The sequence below is a fragment of the Dreissena polymorpha genome, chromosome 1 (assembly GCF_020536995.1).
Source record: "Dreissena polymorpha isolate Duluth1 chromosome 1, UMN_Dpol_1.0, whole genome shotgun sequence".
Lineage (NCBI taxonomy): Eukaryota > Metazoa > Mollusca > Bivalvia > Myida > Dreissenidae > Dreissena > Dreissena polymorpha.
Genome location: NC_068355.1, coordinates 52,636,275 through 52,652,639, shown reverse-complemented (window position 1 = coordinate 52,652,639; position 16,365 = coordinate 52,636,275). Strand labels below are relative to the sequence as shown.

At 35.8% G+C, this 16,365-nt stretch overlaps 2 protein-coding genes and 1 long non-coding RNA gene across 9 annotated transcripts in view; all 3 read left to right on the top strand.

Annotated features, from left to right (window-relative positions):
- The window catches only part of LOC127880874 (nuclear hormone receptor E75-like), a 107,412-nt gene extending 105,472 nt beyond the window's left edge, over positions 1-1,940 (top strand). For all 7 annotated transcript variants that reach the window (XM_052428350.1, XM_052428370.1, XM_052428363.1 and 4 more), the window contains one exon: positions 880-1,940. In XM_052428350.1, coding sequence (XP_052284310.1) covers positions 880-1,133 — 254 coding nt within the window. In that variant the 3' untranslated portion in view covers positions 1,134-1,940. The remainder of the gene's footprint in view (positions 1-879) is intronic.
- Positions 1,941-2,248: 308 nt separating this feature from the next.
- On the top strand, positions 2,249-4,874 carry LOC127880937 (uncharacterized). The gene is made up of 2 exons (XR_008049813.1): positions 2,249-3,796; positions 3,849-4,874. It is a non-coding gene; the product is annotated as an uncharacterized LOC127880937 (long non-coding RNA).
- A 7,512-nt stretch (positions 4,875-12,386) lies between these two features.
- Positions 12,387-16,365, top strand: part of LOC127880929 (gelsolin-like protein 2) — a 31,033-nt gene continuing 27,054 nt past the window's right edge. Inside the window, exons 1-2 of the mRNA XM_052428448.1 lie at positions 12,387-12,555; positions 15,380-15,394. Of these exons, the coding sequence (XP_052284408.1) occupies positions 15,388-15,394 (7 nt within the window). The 5' untranslated portion in view covers positions 12,387-12,555; positions 15,380-15,387. The remainder of the gene's footprint in view (positions 12,556-15,379; positions 15,395-16,365) is intronic.

The following is a 16,365-nucleotide window of genomic DNA, read 5'->3' as shown; positions in this document are numbered from 1 at the left end:
TTATGCCTAGGATCATGAAACTTGATAGGTACATTGATCATGACTGGCAGATGACCCCTATTGATTTTCAGGTCACTAGGTCAAGGTCACAGTGACCCGAAATAGTAAAATGGTTTCCTGATGATAACTCAGGAAAGCTTATGGCTAGGATCATGAAACTTCATAGGTACATTGATCATGACTCGCAGATGACCCCTATTGATTTTCAGGTCACTAGGTCAAAGGTCAAGGTCACAGTGACAAAAAACATATTTACAAAATGGCTGTCACTACACCTTAGAGCCCATATGGGGGGCATGCATCTTTTACAAACAGCCCTTGTTAATAATTTGTGAGAGTTTCATGCAAAGCATGTTTCCCATAATTATTATCCCCCGCCATAGGCGGAGTGATATTGTTTTGACATTGTCCGTCCGTCTGTCTTTCTGTCCGTCCGTCTATCCGTCCGTCTGGAGCTATATCTTAGAAGTGCTTTGGCAGATTTCATTGAAACTTGGTATGAGTATATATATGGATAAGAGAATGATGCAGGCCAAATGGCATTATACACCATCTGTTAATAACGGAGTTATGGCCCTTTTTATCTTGAAAAATTTCTTTTTTGAGTGTCAAATATAACACTTTTGTGTCCAGAAGCAAATTGGCGGGTGATATCAATTCAACGAATTTGCTTGTTTAAACTAGTTTAAATGTGTAATCTAGATAATTTATTGATTGCTGTACAATAATGTGATCATATAAAAAAAAAGGCCATTGCTGGGTCTGAGGGGACAGAGTGCGACTTTTGGTCAGCTGCGCCCTTTCATTAAGGCTTAGATAGAGCAATAACTTGTTATTGTGGAATTTATTGCAATATAAAATGTTCTCCTTTTACTTCAGAACGGGAAGGACTAGAAAATGTTGTAGCCATAGAGAAGCTTCACACACTCTTCCTGCAGTCGCTCTTCTTTGAAATGCGTAAAAACCATGAAGACTATGAGAACAAGTTTGTCAGTCTGCTCGGCATCATGCCCGTGTTCAGGCAGATCAACCAGAAGCACTCCAGCATGCTAAATGCATTAAAAATGCAGAAAGATCCAGTCATTGAAGAGTACCCTCCCCTGCCAAAAGAGATTTTTGATGTGGAAAAATAGTTACTTGCCCCTGCCTGATACAGGTTTAGCCTTGATCTGTTGTTTCTATAAATAGATGGTTCTTAACATAGAATGGTTCTTAAAATAGGCTAATTATTTTATTAAGACCAGATTGAGCGTGAAACACACCTTTCTTCACAGTTGAAGTCAAGTTAATAATCGATTTCTGTATGAAAAATTTCCCCCCAAAAAAATTGATTGAACAATCATTTTGTATTTTGCATTTGGCCTGGTGTCAGAACTAGTTGTGTGGAGAGATCATCTTTTACATGTACACAGACGGTTCTAGGGCTGTCACGATACGCCGTGAGCGTACCGCGGTATATCGTGGTACGGCAACACTGTATCGCGGTACGTACCGCGATATTTTACAGAATATGTATCTGTGAAGAAAACAGCAGAATAACAAGTTTTACAAACTTTATTAAACACAATAATCAGAAAACACTGGTATCATAGTATGACTACAAACTGTAAAAGAAACTGTAATAAACTTGATAGAAGTAGTCATTGTTATAATGTTGTTGTTCGCGTCTTTTTCTAAAATGTCCGCCATGTTGTTTACAATAGCTGTGACTACGATCTGTGTAAATCGAACGCTTCAAGAGCATGTTCAAAATGCGGAGTCAGCGGGCCCAGTATTGAAAATCCGTAGCGTTCTGACTCTTCCTCGACTTATTCAGAATCTTAAGATAACATGATTCGGAAGTGCCATGCTTTGAACGATCGATATACTAAAGAAAGAAAATAAGAAATAGAATAAACATCTTTTGGATAATTATGAACTTATTTGCAAAGGAAATCTGTCCCTAATTCCAAAAAAGGTACGGACCCATACATCGCCGTATTTTAAACGTGAAAGTTAAACATCTACAAGTGGAAGCGCTTGCTTGACCTGGATATTAACGGATTATTTATTTAGCCCTTTTGAACCGCTTCTACATTTTTTAAAACGATATCTATATCAAAATAATTATGTAATGTATTTATATCTGTGCTAATATAATAATATTTAAAAAAAACCGGTGCGGCAACGCCGTACCGCGGTGCGATTTTTTTCACGACATGCACCGCGATATACCGGTATACCGGTGAATCGTGACAGCCCTAGACGGTTCTGATGGTGGTGATCCAGGCACTATTCAGAGGTTTTTGATGTGTACTACATTGAAACATATACTCAGCTCTCGGGCAACCATGAAAAATGCTTGCCTGATGATTGTGATTTGTAGCCTTTTACGTGATGTTGTGGTGACACTTGTGTTAAGTGTGTGAATGAGATATCATTGTACCAAGGACACAGATGGGATCTCGTTTATAGATGCAGATAGTTGTTAAGAAATTGAAGCTTTGAAGTTGATATTTTGTTTAATCAATGCAAATGCTGCTTTAATCGAACTGTGTCATAATATGATTATTATTTCTTTGATACCTAATGATAAAATATGACATTTCTGCAGTGGAATAACAGCAGTGAAAATAAACACATTTTCAGTACTACTTTTTCTATTTTTAGATTATCATATCAAGATTTACTTTATGCATTAAGCTTTGTTTGCTCAGAGCGAGTCACATGTTGTTTCCTGTTTTGAGGCACGCCACGGAAGAAAGGGTATCTTCAGCAAAAGGGAAACAGCTGTTAATTATTTTCTTGAAAAAGTGGCATAAAAAAAACAGAAAATGAGTTCATGTATATTTTCTATGATCACTCATGAAATAACAAATGATCTTACACTGACATGAACAAATATCCTCTATATACTGGTATCTGAATTAGAGCGGCGCACTGGGAAAACCTGACTTATATTTGTGCGTAAAGCTTGTGTGATAAGAATGCTTTGTAAAAAATGCTTGAGTCATTAGTAATAAATGCTTTCATTGTTACCCATTATTCAAGTTTACAAGATGGTGAAGTCATTAATATATTGATTGATAAGTCTTACTACATTTAGTTACTATTTCTTTACTTATTACAGTTCTTTCATAGTATTTTTTCTTTGAAGTTTAATTATTTTTTCGCAGATTAACAGAAGGATTTCAAGTAAACTATTGTGATTAACGTATGTCCAGCGTCGTGCTTCATCAACTTTTAGCATGTTACAACTCTAGAGTAAACATTTGTATCCAGTCTTAATGAAATTTGTGAGAATGTTTATCTGGACGATATGAAGTCAGAGTTCGATTCTCTGTTAAGTGTGTCTAAACAGGTCACCAGGTCAATTCTTCTGAAAAAATGTTGCCACTCTAGATGCCACATTTATTAATTGATCTTGATGAAACTTGGTCAGAATTTTAATCTTGACAATATATCAGCCGAGTTCCAATTTGGGTCATATGCATGAAAACAAAACACTAGGTCACCAGGTCAAATCTTTGAAAAAACACTTGTTACCTCTCTTGAGGCTACATCATAATGTTTATCTGGATATTTTCCGGAGTAGGTTTGATTCTAGGTCATGCTCATCCAAACACTAGGTCACAAGGTCAAAGCATGAAAAAACACCTTGTTACCACTCTAGAGGCCGATTTTATAATCAATATTGATAAAACTTGGTCAGAATGTTTGTCCTGACAATATGAAAGTCCTGTTTGAATCTGGGCCAACTGGGTCAAAAACTGAATCATCAGGTTAAGTCTTCAACAATTGGTGTTTGTGAACTAAGGTGAGCACTGAAGGGATGTCATGGCCCCTCTAATTGGTGTTTGTGAACTAAGGTGAGCACTGAAGGGATGTCATGGCCCTCCTAATTGGTGTTTGTGAACTAAATTGAGCACTAAAGGGATGTCATGGCCTTCCTAATTGGTGTTTGTGAACTAAGGTGAGCACTGAAGGGATGTCATGACCCTCTTAATTGGTGTTTGTGAACTAAGGTGAGCACTTAAGGGATGTCATGGCCCTCTTGTTTAAATTTCTGGATTGAAGAATTTTTGTTTTGTATAGTCAAAGAGCAGTGAGCAAGCTTATCTTCTTTAGAAAAAAAATCTAAATGAATTTTAATGTTTATTTATTGATACCATCTGAAAACTTAACAGTATATATGATACTGATTTTGTGAAATCACTGTTTTTGATATGATATAGATGGTCACTATTTCAACTAGCATGTTTGTTGACATTGCTTTGTGTCCATTACTCTTGTGCTTTGTTACATTTTATTTGAAATTTTATTACATAATCTACCACAACATTATACTTGTTCGAGACTGTTATCGAATATTTTAACCAATTTTAAGTTTTATACCTTTATTTTGAAGTGTTTATTTTGGTTTTATGTTTGTTTTATCGTACTGATTCAAGTTAGTTTTCTAAATGTCCTACCTTTTTGATTGTAAAGTAAATATTTTTGTAAGCAAATGTTCAAAAGAAAATTAAAAAGAAACATGTCCAACAAAATATTTCATAAAACTACCAAAACATATTTTTTTACAGATTGGCATACATGCATTTTATTCAGCAATTGTATAAATGATATATTGGCTTTTTGTTATCATATTTGTAAAATCTGTATTTATCAAGTGCTTTCCCACATAAAAGACCCATTGAAATATTGTACAAAATAATTCTTGCTTACGGTATTGGGTTTTTGAGAGTTTTGTTCATTCATGTCATATTGTACAAGATTCATTTTAGATGCATTTGAATTCTCAATTTGTATAGTGTTTTTACAAATTCTGTTAACATGTATACACATACATACATGTGTATGTATTGTTTTATTGATAAATAAAATTACTCAATGTTTTTGAAGTTTTTTACTCAATTTAACATTTGATTTATGAATTGACACACTAGGTATACTGTAAAACTATCCTTTTTTTCATTGAAGTTTTTTTTTTAATTGTTAAGTCTTTTATCTCAAAAAGAGAAACATTAACTTGTCGTAAAATAGGGTTTAAATTGCGATTCAAATGGATTTGAGTCAGTATATTATAATAGGTAGGTATTGACTAATGGCAAGTTTAACTGAACTATAGGATTCATCCAAGTCATTGACATGCAACTTGTATTTAGCCACAGTTGAAGAAAAATCTTTGAAATAGGCTTAAAACTATAAAATAAAATTTTGAGTCATTTTTTTTAATTAAAATTAAGGTAATGATGGTTTGTTACCATTCACATAAATAATGTAAAATGGATCATGTAAAATGAAGGCTAAGGAATATTCCATAAGTAATGTTGGAATGTATTCATTTAGGTTTTATTATTTTACTTAAAGCTGTCAATCTTTGAGGCTTCAAAGTATTTCTGCCAGATAAATGTAAAAAAAACTTCAATATGAGTTAAGATAATTTTACCCCCCAAAATCAATAATTGAATGTTTTTGATGCAGTAAATCTAGTTACAGTGTAAATCCAGTGTGTTATTATTTTTAAGCCTAGTGCTAGAAACACAAAATTGAAATCCAAACAAGCTTGAAATATTGTTAAGTAAATTGAAGAATTGTGAAAGAAATCATTTACAAATGTGGTCTATGATACATTTACAAGATTCCAATGGTGTTACTAGATAATAAAAACTAATTAATTAAACTGTGATGTGATAAACAAATGTAATAAAGTTTAATTATTATTGCAAGTTATCACCCAAAATTGAAATCAGGTTTTAATTCTGTTTGCTGCCCATCAGTACCATTGGGTTGGAAATGAAGCATTTAAAACTTGAATCTATTAAGGAATTACTTTAATTTGATTTCTGATTGGTATCTTAGGGGTAAATGGTTCAAAGTTGTGATGTCCAGTTCAACCACACTATTAAAATATGGAAACAGATTTTCATGCAACTTCATGAATTGTTATGTACTATTTTTTTATGACCCATAATTTGTTGAGACAATAAAATGTGTACTGTGCTTATACACATTAGCATATTCTGGCAGGTTCCATGTCTGATTTGTAAACTACTTGTATTTTTTACTATAATATCATATCTTTATACTGTTCTTTTATTAACATTTGAAGCCAAACACATTTTCATTACAGAAAACATTGTGGTGAAAACACATCTACCTCGGGTCAGATTTAAAGCTTTATAACACTGCTAGTGTTCCTTCACTCAGAAATGTGAATCAAACTTCAATTTTGTTTGACCATGCTTGATATTATGTATCCAATATAAATGTTAAGACAGTACTTGTTGTAATATCCGTACAATCAATAGATAGATAGGATTGATTTTGCTATTTTAAATTTAAAACATTTATAAATTTTTAATTTATGGTTGTGCTTATAGTTTTTTATGCAAATATGTGCTTTTGAAATAATGGCAATATAATTATATTTTAAGATAAAATAGACTTTGTTGGCAAGGTAGAGTGTAATTGCTTCTTACTTATGTGTGCTAACATTTAAGTAAAAATAATATTATGTTAAGTTTTCTTGAAACTAATAAAGGCGTGGACAATAAGGTAAAAAAAAAGTATTTATTGTTATGCTATATTATTACAGTTAAAATTAATAATTATGTTGTTAAGATTTCCTTGAAACATCTACAATACAGCAAGGAAATAAAATGTGTAACTTAATAAGTTTTGTTCATGGCATCCACCCCCTGCCCTCTGGAAAATAGTTTTTATTTTATTTTCCTTTCCTGTGCTCACTTGGTTAGGTGTATTAAATGCAATGTGAAGTTTGGATTTTGTAAATGTATGTTGTATTGTGAAAATAAATTGCGATTCCTGTTAATAAATAATATAGGATCAAAATATATAACTATAACACATACTAAGTACAGGGGAAGATATGATTTTCTATATTAAGTACATTGTTTACACCATAATCTGGTAGTATGTGAGGTTCTTGTCAGAAGATATATGTTTGATTTTCATACGATATGGAGCACTATACTAATCTTTTTATCTTACTTTAGCACAAAGTGCTCACAGTAAACTATTGTGGTCAGCCTATGGCCAATTGCGGCATCATTTTTCATGTGTAGTGCATTATCACGTGTTTATTCCAGTCAGGATGACACTTTGCCAAGATGTATCTTCACAATATCAAGTTTGAATTTGGATCACATGAGAATAAAAGCAGGTTGATAGGTCACATTTTTGAAACACAAGCTTGTTACCCTGCTAGAAGCCACATGTATGCCTCCATTGTGATGAAACTTGGTCAGCAGGTTTATCCTGTACTGTCGTAATACAATGTATCTTAGCCAAATTTGAAACAGGTCATCTGCATCCAAAAACAGTCTCAAGGTGAAATCTTAGGAAAACCTTGTTATCACTCTACTGGCCAGATTTATAACACACTTTTAATAAAGCTTCGTCAATATATTCATCATGACATTATCTAGGCTAAGTTAGAATCTGGGTCACGATCATCCAAACACTATCACTCGGTCATAACAATTAAACAATTTTAACTGACAAATGCCCTACATGTGGTTATAGAAATTCTGCTTATCAGACCTCAAAATGACAAAAAACAGTCATATATGTACCAGTAACTATATTTATTACAACGTTTTGCATTTTCACATTAACACTGCAATCTGAAATGATTACGTGATCTGTATTTCATCGTGACTGGTGTACCCTTACAATAATATTAGGTATATTTTGATTACATATCTTTTATTAAGTATAATATATCAATTTCAATAATGCAAGGACTGCATTGTGCATTTCAATCAGTATTAACATCTGTGTATGATTATATGGTCTACTATTAAGTTACAGTCATTTGGGCATTTCATCTAACAGAACATAGCAGCAATTTTTTGTTTAAGCCACATGTGCATTTAGTGTCATCCAAATATCTTTTTATGTTTAAAAAATTTACGAAAATTTTTACAGACATGCTCAGTTTACTCTTTACTCTAATTATTATCAGGGTTTTATCATCCTGAAGTTGATAACAATATTTTAGTTGTGATATCAGTAAAATGAGAACGCATGTGTGAACATATAAACATGTGTGTTATGTGAACTGCAATAAATACTGAAAGAACATACTCTGTAGTTTAATTATGATGTAACAAATGTCTTCTTAGAGCTGTGAATTTAGAGCAAATGTGAACTATGCTAGTGGCCCCCCAAAGTCTACCATAAATAGTCGAAACAGTATAGAAATAATGTTTAAACAATTTGTTATATGCATCAAACACAGAATTAGAACATAAATATACATCTAAAATTGCAATATACATTATTGATGAATTATGTCAAAATCTTCATTACACTGATTAACTATTATGTTGCATAGTGAATTTGGATAATTGTTTATACATATAATTATGCCCCCCTTCGAAGAAGAGGGGGTATATTGCTTTGCTCATGTCGGTCGGTCGGTCCGTCCACCAGGTGGTTTCCGGATGATAACTCAAGAACGCTTACGCCTAGGATCATGAAACTTCATAGGTAGATTGATCATGACTCGCAGATGACCCCTATTGATTTTGAGGTCACTAGGTCAAAGGTCACGGTGACCCGAAATAGTAAAATGGTTTCCGGATGATAACTCAAGAACGCATACGCCTAGGATCATGAAACTTCATGGGTAGATTGATCATGACTCGCAGATGACCCCTATTGATTTTGAGGTCACTAGGTCAAAGGTCAAGGTCACGGTGACCCGAAATAGTAAAATGGTTTCCGGATGATAACTCAAGAACACATACGCCTAGGATCATGAAACTTCATGGGTAGATTGATCATGACTTGCAGATGACCCCTATTGATTTTGAGGTCACTAGGTCAAAGGTCAAGGTCACGGTGACCCGAAATAGTAAAATGGTTTCCGGATGATAACTCAAGAATGCATACGCCTAGGATCATGAAACTTCATGGGTAGATTGATCATGACTCGCAGATGACCCCTATTGATTTTGAGGTCACTAGGTCAAAGGTCAAGGTCACGGTGACCCGAAATAGTAAAATGGTTTCCGGATGATAACTCAAGAATGCATACGCCTAGGATCATGAAACTTCATGGGTAGATTGATCAAGACTCGCAGATGACCCCTATTGATTTTGAGGTCACTAGGTCAAAGGTCAAGGTCACGGTGACCCGAAATAGTAAAATGGTTTTCGGATGATAACTCAAGAACGCATATGCCTAGGATCATGAAACTTCATAGGTAGATTGATCATGACTTGCAGATGACCCCTATTGATTTTGAGTTCACAAGGTCAAAGGTCAAGGTCACGGTGACCCGAAATAGTAAAATGATTTTCGTATGATAACTCAAGAACGCTTTTGCCTAGGATCATGACACTTCATAGGTACATTGATCGTGACTCGCAGATGACCCCTATTGATTTTCAGGTCACTAGGTCAAAGGTCAAGGTCACAGTGACAAAAAACGTATTCACACGATGGTTGCCACTACAACGGACAGCCCATATGGGGGGCATGCATGTTTTACAAACAGCCCTTGTTTAATGTTAAATGTAGATTCTTGCCAATTTGTGTAGATTCAGGTATTTCTAGTAATTGTAAGCACACTAATATACCTCATATGTAGCAGAAATTGGCGCATGGAATCATGTAGTCGCGTTCTGAGAAAACTGGGCATTATGCATGTGCGTAAAGTATCGTCCCAGATTAGACTTGCAGTCCACACAGGCTAATCAGGGACGACACTTTCGGCCAAAATTGGATTTTTGCTAAGAAGAGACTTCATTTTAACGAAAAATGTCATAAAAGCGGAAAGTGTCGTCCCTGATTAGCCTGTGCGCGCTGCAGAGGCTAATCTGGGACGACACTTTACGCACATGCATAATAACCAGTTTTCGCAGAACACGACTCAATGTCTGTTCTGTAGTTTCCTCCCTCGTTGTTTCCAACGTCATTGTTGTGTCCCTCGTCTGATTGTTGTAGACAGTTCTATTTACTAAAGTTTGGATAGACTTGTATGCTTTTATTTTGTATGATTAAATAGGCTTTCTAGTGTATGTCCAGTGAATGTAGATAAGCGATGGAAAAGTCATATATTATTTTTGAAATGTCAGAGTTAAAAAAAAAGAAAAGATATTCTACCAAAGACAAACATTTTTAAAAATAAGAAAATGAATTTTCCATCGCTTATCTACATTCACTGGACATACACTGGAGAATAACGCATAGATTATAACGCCAAAACGTAAAAAACAATGCCATTTTGACGTATTTCGATGCAAATTATCTATATTTTTCACTTATATTTTCAACGTTTGAAAACCGTAAATTCTCGCGTCTAAATCACGTTTTTTTCATATAAACCACAAAAAGCTTTACATAAACGTTGTGAGCACATAGCACTGGTGATTTAGTTGTTAGTAAATAGTAACTAACGGTGTGTGAACTGTTCACCAAAACCAGCCCAAACTGTGTTACAGTATTTTTATGCCCCCGGATCGATATATCGGGGGTATATTGTTTTTGGCCTGTCTTTCTTTTTTCTGTCTGTCATTCTGTCCCAAAACTTTACTGTACAGAAAAGTTTTGCAATAACTTTTGAAATATTGAACATAGCAATTTGACATTTGGAATGCATGTGTATCTCATGGAGCTGCACATTTTGAGTGGTGAAAGGTCAAGGTCATCACTCAAGGTCAAAGGGCATAAAAATTCTGTCCCAAAACTATACTGTACAGTAAAGTTTTGCAATAACTTTTTAAATATTCAACATGGCAACTTCATATTTGGCATGCATGTGTATCTCATGGAGCTGCAGATTTTGAGTGGTGGAATGGTCAAGGTCAAGGTAATCCTTCAAGGTCAAAGGTGAAAAAAAGCGGCGCATTAGGGGGCAATGTGTTTCTTGACAAACACATCTTTTTTATACTAGTAAACATGTTTACATGTAACGTCAAAAAAGCCACATATTTCCACTCACACTAATAACAAAGAGTAGCGCCATTAAAAACAAATTACGTGGGAAACACACGATTTACGTTTGTTGTAAGGGAAACAATGGTCATGTTTCTCCAGGAAACAAAAACAGATTTTAGGTGTACGTGCAAAATCTTCATTTGACGTTAATTGTTGTTTGAACCTGAACGCTGTACTTAATATGATTTAGTATAAAAACTAAAATCGTGTTTAACATCTTGTTGAAAAAATACTTTTAAACTTGCCACAAGGCGTAACTAACGTTAAATCGTGCATGATTGTTAACTTTATTTTCATACTCACAAGCGCATATTAGAAACAAAGCCAAACAATGACGATGATACAACAAATTTCTAGATTGATCGATCGTGTCCAGCACTTTCCATTATTTTAATCAAAGCGCTGAAGGAACTGAAGTTGTTCGCTGTTGTCCTTGATTAGCTTGTGCGCATTGCACAGGCTAATCAGTGTGCACGGGCGAATCTTATTTGACATGCATTGAGCCCCGTTTCCCTGAATGCAGCCAAAATGTACAGATTTCAATGATAAACACTAGACTGGCCAATGTCGACTTACAAGCTAGTAAATACACCCACTGCAGTGGTATAGCAGATGCTCCTAAGCATTCGTCGTCTGCAGTGCAGACAGGCAGCGGTAATCGTTCCTAGCATAATGAGTTACATTCCTTAGCGTAGCTAATGCTCTGTAAATTGTAGTCGGCTGCTAACGCGACCAACTAAAAACCAACTTTGTACGGTCAATATTAAATGTCCGGTGAGAAATTCAGAAACGTTTTCGACGGTTAGGTCCCACCCTTCGCAAGCCTGCATTCAACACGACAAGGCAATCTCTTGCTTGGAACCCCTATGGAAGAGGAAAAGAGGGCCACACAGACATCCCTTGTGTCGAGACTTCGATGCAGAGGTCAAACAGATGGGTAAGACGTGTAGGCAGCAGGAGAGCCGCTGGTCGGCGGCCATGTCCCAGAAGGGACCACAGGCGAAGATGAGATGAATGGGAAATGTGCCTAGTATTTTAGAGCCATACTATTCCATGTGCAGTAAATCGACGAGCAACTTTAACCCTCGCAGCGTTATTGCTGTTTCACGGCAATAAATACGCCAAGAGACGCACGTGCAGTTACATAATGTAGCTCTATCAATGACACAACAAGTACAATTTATTTAAAAATACACACATAATGAACCATCAGCTAATGCGAACTTGCCAACTCAAAATTGCCAATCAAAATATAAATACATGTAGACGGTTTTATGTAATAAATTGTGTTCAGTAAAACCATGCCTCCGTAATTTCCATTTCCGACTACAAGAACGGTCAGGGAGATTACTCGAATATGACTATAATGGCACACCCAATGAAGTTGCCTCCCCTACCATTTATCCCGTTTCGCATGCTCAGAACATCCAAGTATTCCTCATTCTGCAAAGAATCAGGTGAACACAAAGTGCATTGATACGATTGGACGCAGACATACCTGACCCCGAGGTCACGTGCCTTACAAGGATACCCGGAAGTAGCGTCAGACGCATCAGTGTCAATCGGAGTGGACGTCGAACATCTTCATCCTGCCCGCCGAGAATGTAAGTAGCATAGTTCTTGTCTGTTTTGTCATTTATTAGACGCAAATGTGTGTTATTAAGATGCTTTTTCGCAGATAGATCATTTAATATGTTAAGACCGCTGTTTCTACCGGTGTACCGACTGGCTGTTGCAACACCATGGGAATAATGTCTGTTCCAGTTAAATGTATAAGTGTTTGTTTTTCCATAAATATATATTATACTTGTGCTGTGCTATGTAATAATACGTTGTTCTACATCGACCTGTGTAGTGCAAGGCTGCAAATAAAAAAACATATGAGTCGCGTTCTGAGAAAACTGGGCATAATGCATGTGCGTAAAGTGTCGTACTTTCCGATTTTATGGTAATTTAAGTTTCAAGGAAGCCCCTTACCGAATATCAAGTTTAGGTGGAAGGTGGACTGCACAGGCTAATAAAGGTTGACACTTTACGCACATGCATTAAGCCCAGTTTTCTCAGAACAGGGCTCATATCGTTTAACCATTTAAACATGCACCGCACACGTTACGTAACGCTGAAAATATTTTGAATGTACTTGATGGTTTGGGTGAAGTCTTTTATTTGATATAAGGTATTTTACAGCAACGGTAATTGCAACATATTTATGTTCATATTGGCTTGCGTCTATAATGCAAATTTATTTTAGTCTAAATCACGGACTCTAGATACGATCAATATGCGCTCCGTGTCTAAATCTATGTTTATGTAACACAGACGTATCCTTTGTGATAACAGTGAATACTATTCCGTTATTTTCAAATCATCACATAGTATACACAAATTACGGTGAAATCTGATTCCAATAGTTTGTGATTCCTTTACATAAGTTTCAACTGCTTAAAAACTTTATAATATAGATGTATGTTTCATTTTCATAACATGATCACATTATTTGGGAAAAGTATACTATGAATAAATCCCTTAACATGAAACCAAATTCGCTGAAAATAGTATTGTTATATAAAATGGCCGTTTTGCTTATACGTGTTACCTTCAAAAAGCTCCGCAATACAAGCCAGACGAGCAACTGTTGACTGTTAACGTCTGCTTTTGTTTGAAGTGTAAACGTATGTGTACCTCAATGCGTTCGCTATTACTTCCGTACACTCGTTTCCATGGTAAATATCTGTTTTAATGACTTTTATCACTTTTACAGCCTGGGGATTTTGGTCAAAAAAAGCAATATGATTCCGCAAAAGAACTCGTGTTATTGTTCTGGGGGTTTGATCAGTTATCGTACATATAAAATCTGACACGACTTGCCATTTCATGCCATATTTAATAACACGAGTTCGAGAATTGTGTAAATAAGCGAGCCTATGGCTAGCCTACTAACACATTTTCCTGGAAGTTATATTTATGATATTATGATATTTGTGAGGAAACAGTAATGCTGATGATTTACCATGCTCTACAATATCAATTATATACATCTTTTGACGAATTAAAAACCTAAAAACTATAAAGCGTTGCAACGCGAAACGATTGAATAATTTGGAGAGTTCTGTTGTTGTCGTTATATTGTGTGATACTACGAGGATTGCTTATATAAAGTATAAAATACATCATTTAATGTATGAGCACTGATGGCCGAGTGGTCTAAGTGGTAGACTTTTACTCCAGGGGTCAGTGGTTCGAGCCCAGTTGAGTATTACTTTTTTTCTTTCTTTAATTTTATTCTTGTTTTTTTTCTGGAGCTTTTAAGATCCAATGTTTACATTTATCAATATAAAGCATCAAATGACAAACTTCAATACATGCCAAAATCTGTTAAAATGTCCCTTTAATAAATCATAGGATGAAAAGCATCTTACAAGTTATTAATTAGGCATTACAGTAAGTAAATGTGATATTCTGGTTTGTATGGATATGTGTATTTTGTAAACGTAAAGAAACATCCCATTTAGTTCCAGCGTATTGGTACCTAGCTCTGTTTATGCCGATCTTTGATCTTTGCTTTCCTACTAAACAACATTTGCTGTAGTAATTAAAATAACCCACAAGGAAATATGTACTTGTATCCCCGTGTAATCGACGTTCCGGTACAGCTTTCCCCAAAAAATTGATCCATGGGGTTAATGTTTGGAAGAAACCTCTCAATCGCCTGCTTTCTTCAAAGATAGTGTTACTCACCGTGGAAAACTGCGTATATGAGCAATATGTTCAGTAGCGCCGTCTGGTTCAAGGTGAACCGCATGACTCATGTCTACAAGATCGTTCCCAGTTTTTCATTTGGCAAATTACCCCTGATGTTACATATTTTGGCAAATCATGAACACGTTGGTCTGTGCAGAATTACCCCTGATGTTACATATTTTGTTAAAAATGTTCTTTATTACGGCTCGTGTACATGTGATTATGAGTTTTGCTTACATTCAAGCAATACATTCGTTGCCTTTGTCAGTGCAGAGCATACCCGTCTTAACAACATTCGGTTGCATAATTTTTATTGTGTTTCATTGTCACGACTTCGTTTGTAAACAAACAACAATTATACGTATCATAAGCACTTTTTGTTGTTTGTTGTTGTTGTTGTTGTTGTTTTTATCATAATTCAAAAGCATTTTAAACCTTTTCTGCAATGTACCGGTTAAAATCGGGTTTCGACATCTCGACGTCGAATATAACATGCCAAGAGAAAAACAAATGCAGATCAGCGGCTCTACGCAGGTTTAGATCCATTTATATAATCTTAATACCGTTGTGTGTTTTTTGTGTTTTTTTTTTATCTAAGTATAAAGATTTAACGGACACATTCTTTATTTCCGTTGAAGTGAACTAATATGAACTTAGTATACGTATAGTGTTGTTGTCTCATTTCAGCTGCCAACATGCCAGGTACGTTACGAGCCATGCCAGCGTTCTTATTAACACAGGCAGTACCCATTAATGATTTGTTTTACCAAGTACACTAATATTAGTGTTTCGCAATATGCACATGATGGTACTTATACGAAGGCTAACGTGTGTCTTTTATCCACACTAATTGATTTGGCTGATCAGTAATTAATGAAATAGTCTTGTTCAGGTATAGTTTTATATAGCACCAATTGCGACATATTACTGTTGTTATGTTATTACGCTTTAACTATAATACCTTTATGCCACAGACTTTAAAAGCTATTCAAATTAAATTGAACCGTGCTTCCTTCTGTCCATTAAAAGTCAAGTCACGGTTTAGTTTTTAACATTTTAATACCTCACATAAAGCTGGGTTACCACTGCCGATCAGATCAACTCGATCAAGCCCGACCAAGCGGTCGGGTACTGGTCTGGTTCGGTCGGTATTAGTGGTCGGGGCGGTCGGGTTGGTCGGCATTGGTCGGTCTTCCTACCCGATATTTTATGACAAGTCAAAAATATCGAGTAGCGGTCGAGTAGGAAATGGATCGAGAAGCGCTCGGGAAGTGGTCGTGTATTAGTCGAGTAGAAGATCGAGTTGATCGTGAAGCAATCGTGTGTCGATCGGATTGACATCTTTTACACGATCTGTACCCGATCCGCTCGACCTCTACCCGAGTTATTGTAGATCGCAACACGATTCACTCGACCTCTATTCGATTTGATGTGCATATTTACTAGAGTGCTACCCGACGGCTACTCGACCGTTCACGATCACTTCCCGATTGCTATTCGACCAAACACGAGCTCTGTACCCGATCCGCTCGACCTCTACCCGAGTTATTTTAGATCGCTTTGTACGACTGTAGTACGACCATCACGATCTGGTCGTGTGAAGATCTGGTGGCGATCGAGCTGAGGTCCACTTGGTCGAGCTGAGATCGTAAAGGGCTCGCGTATAGGTCGAG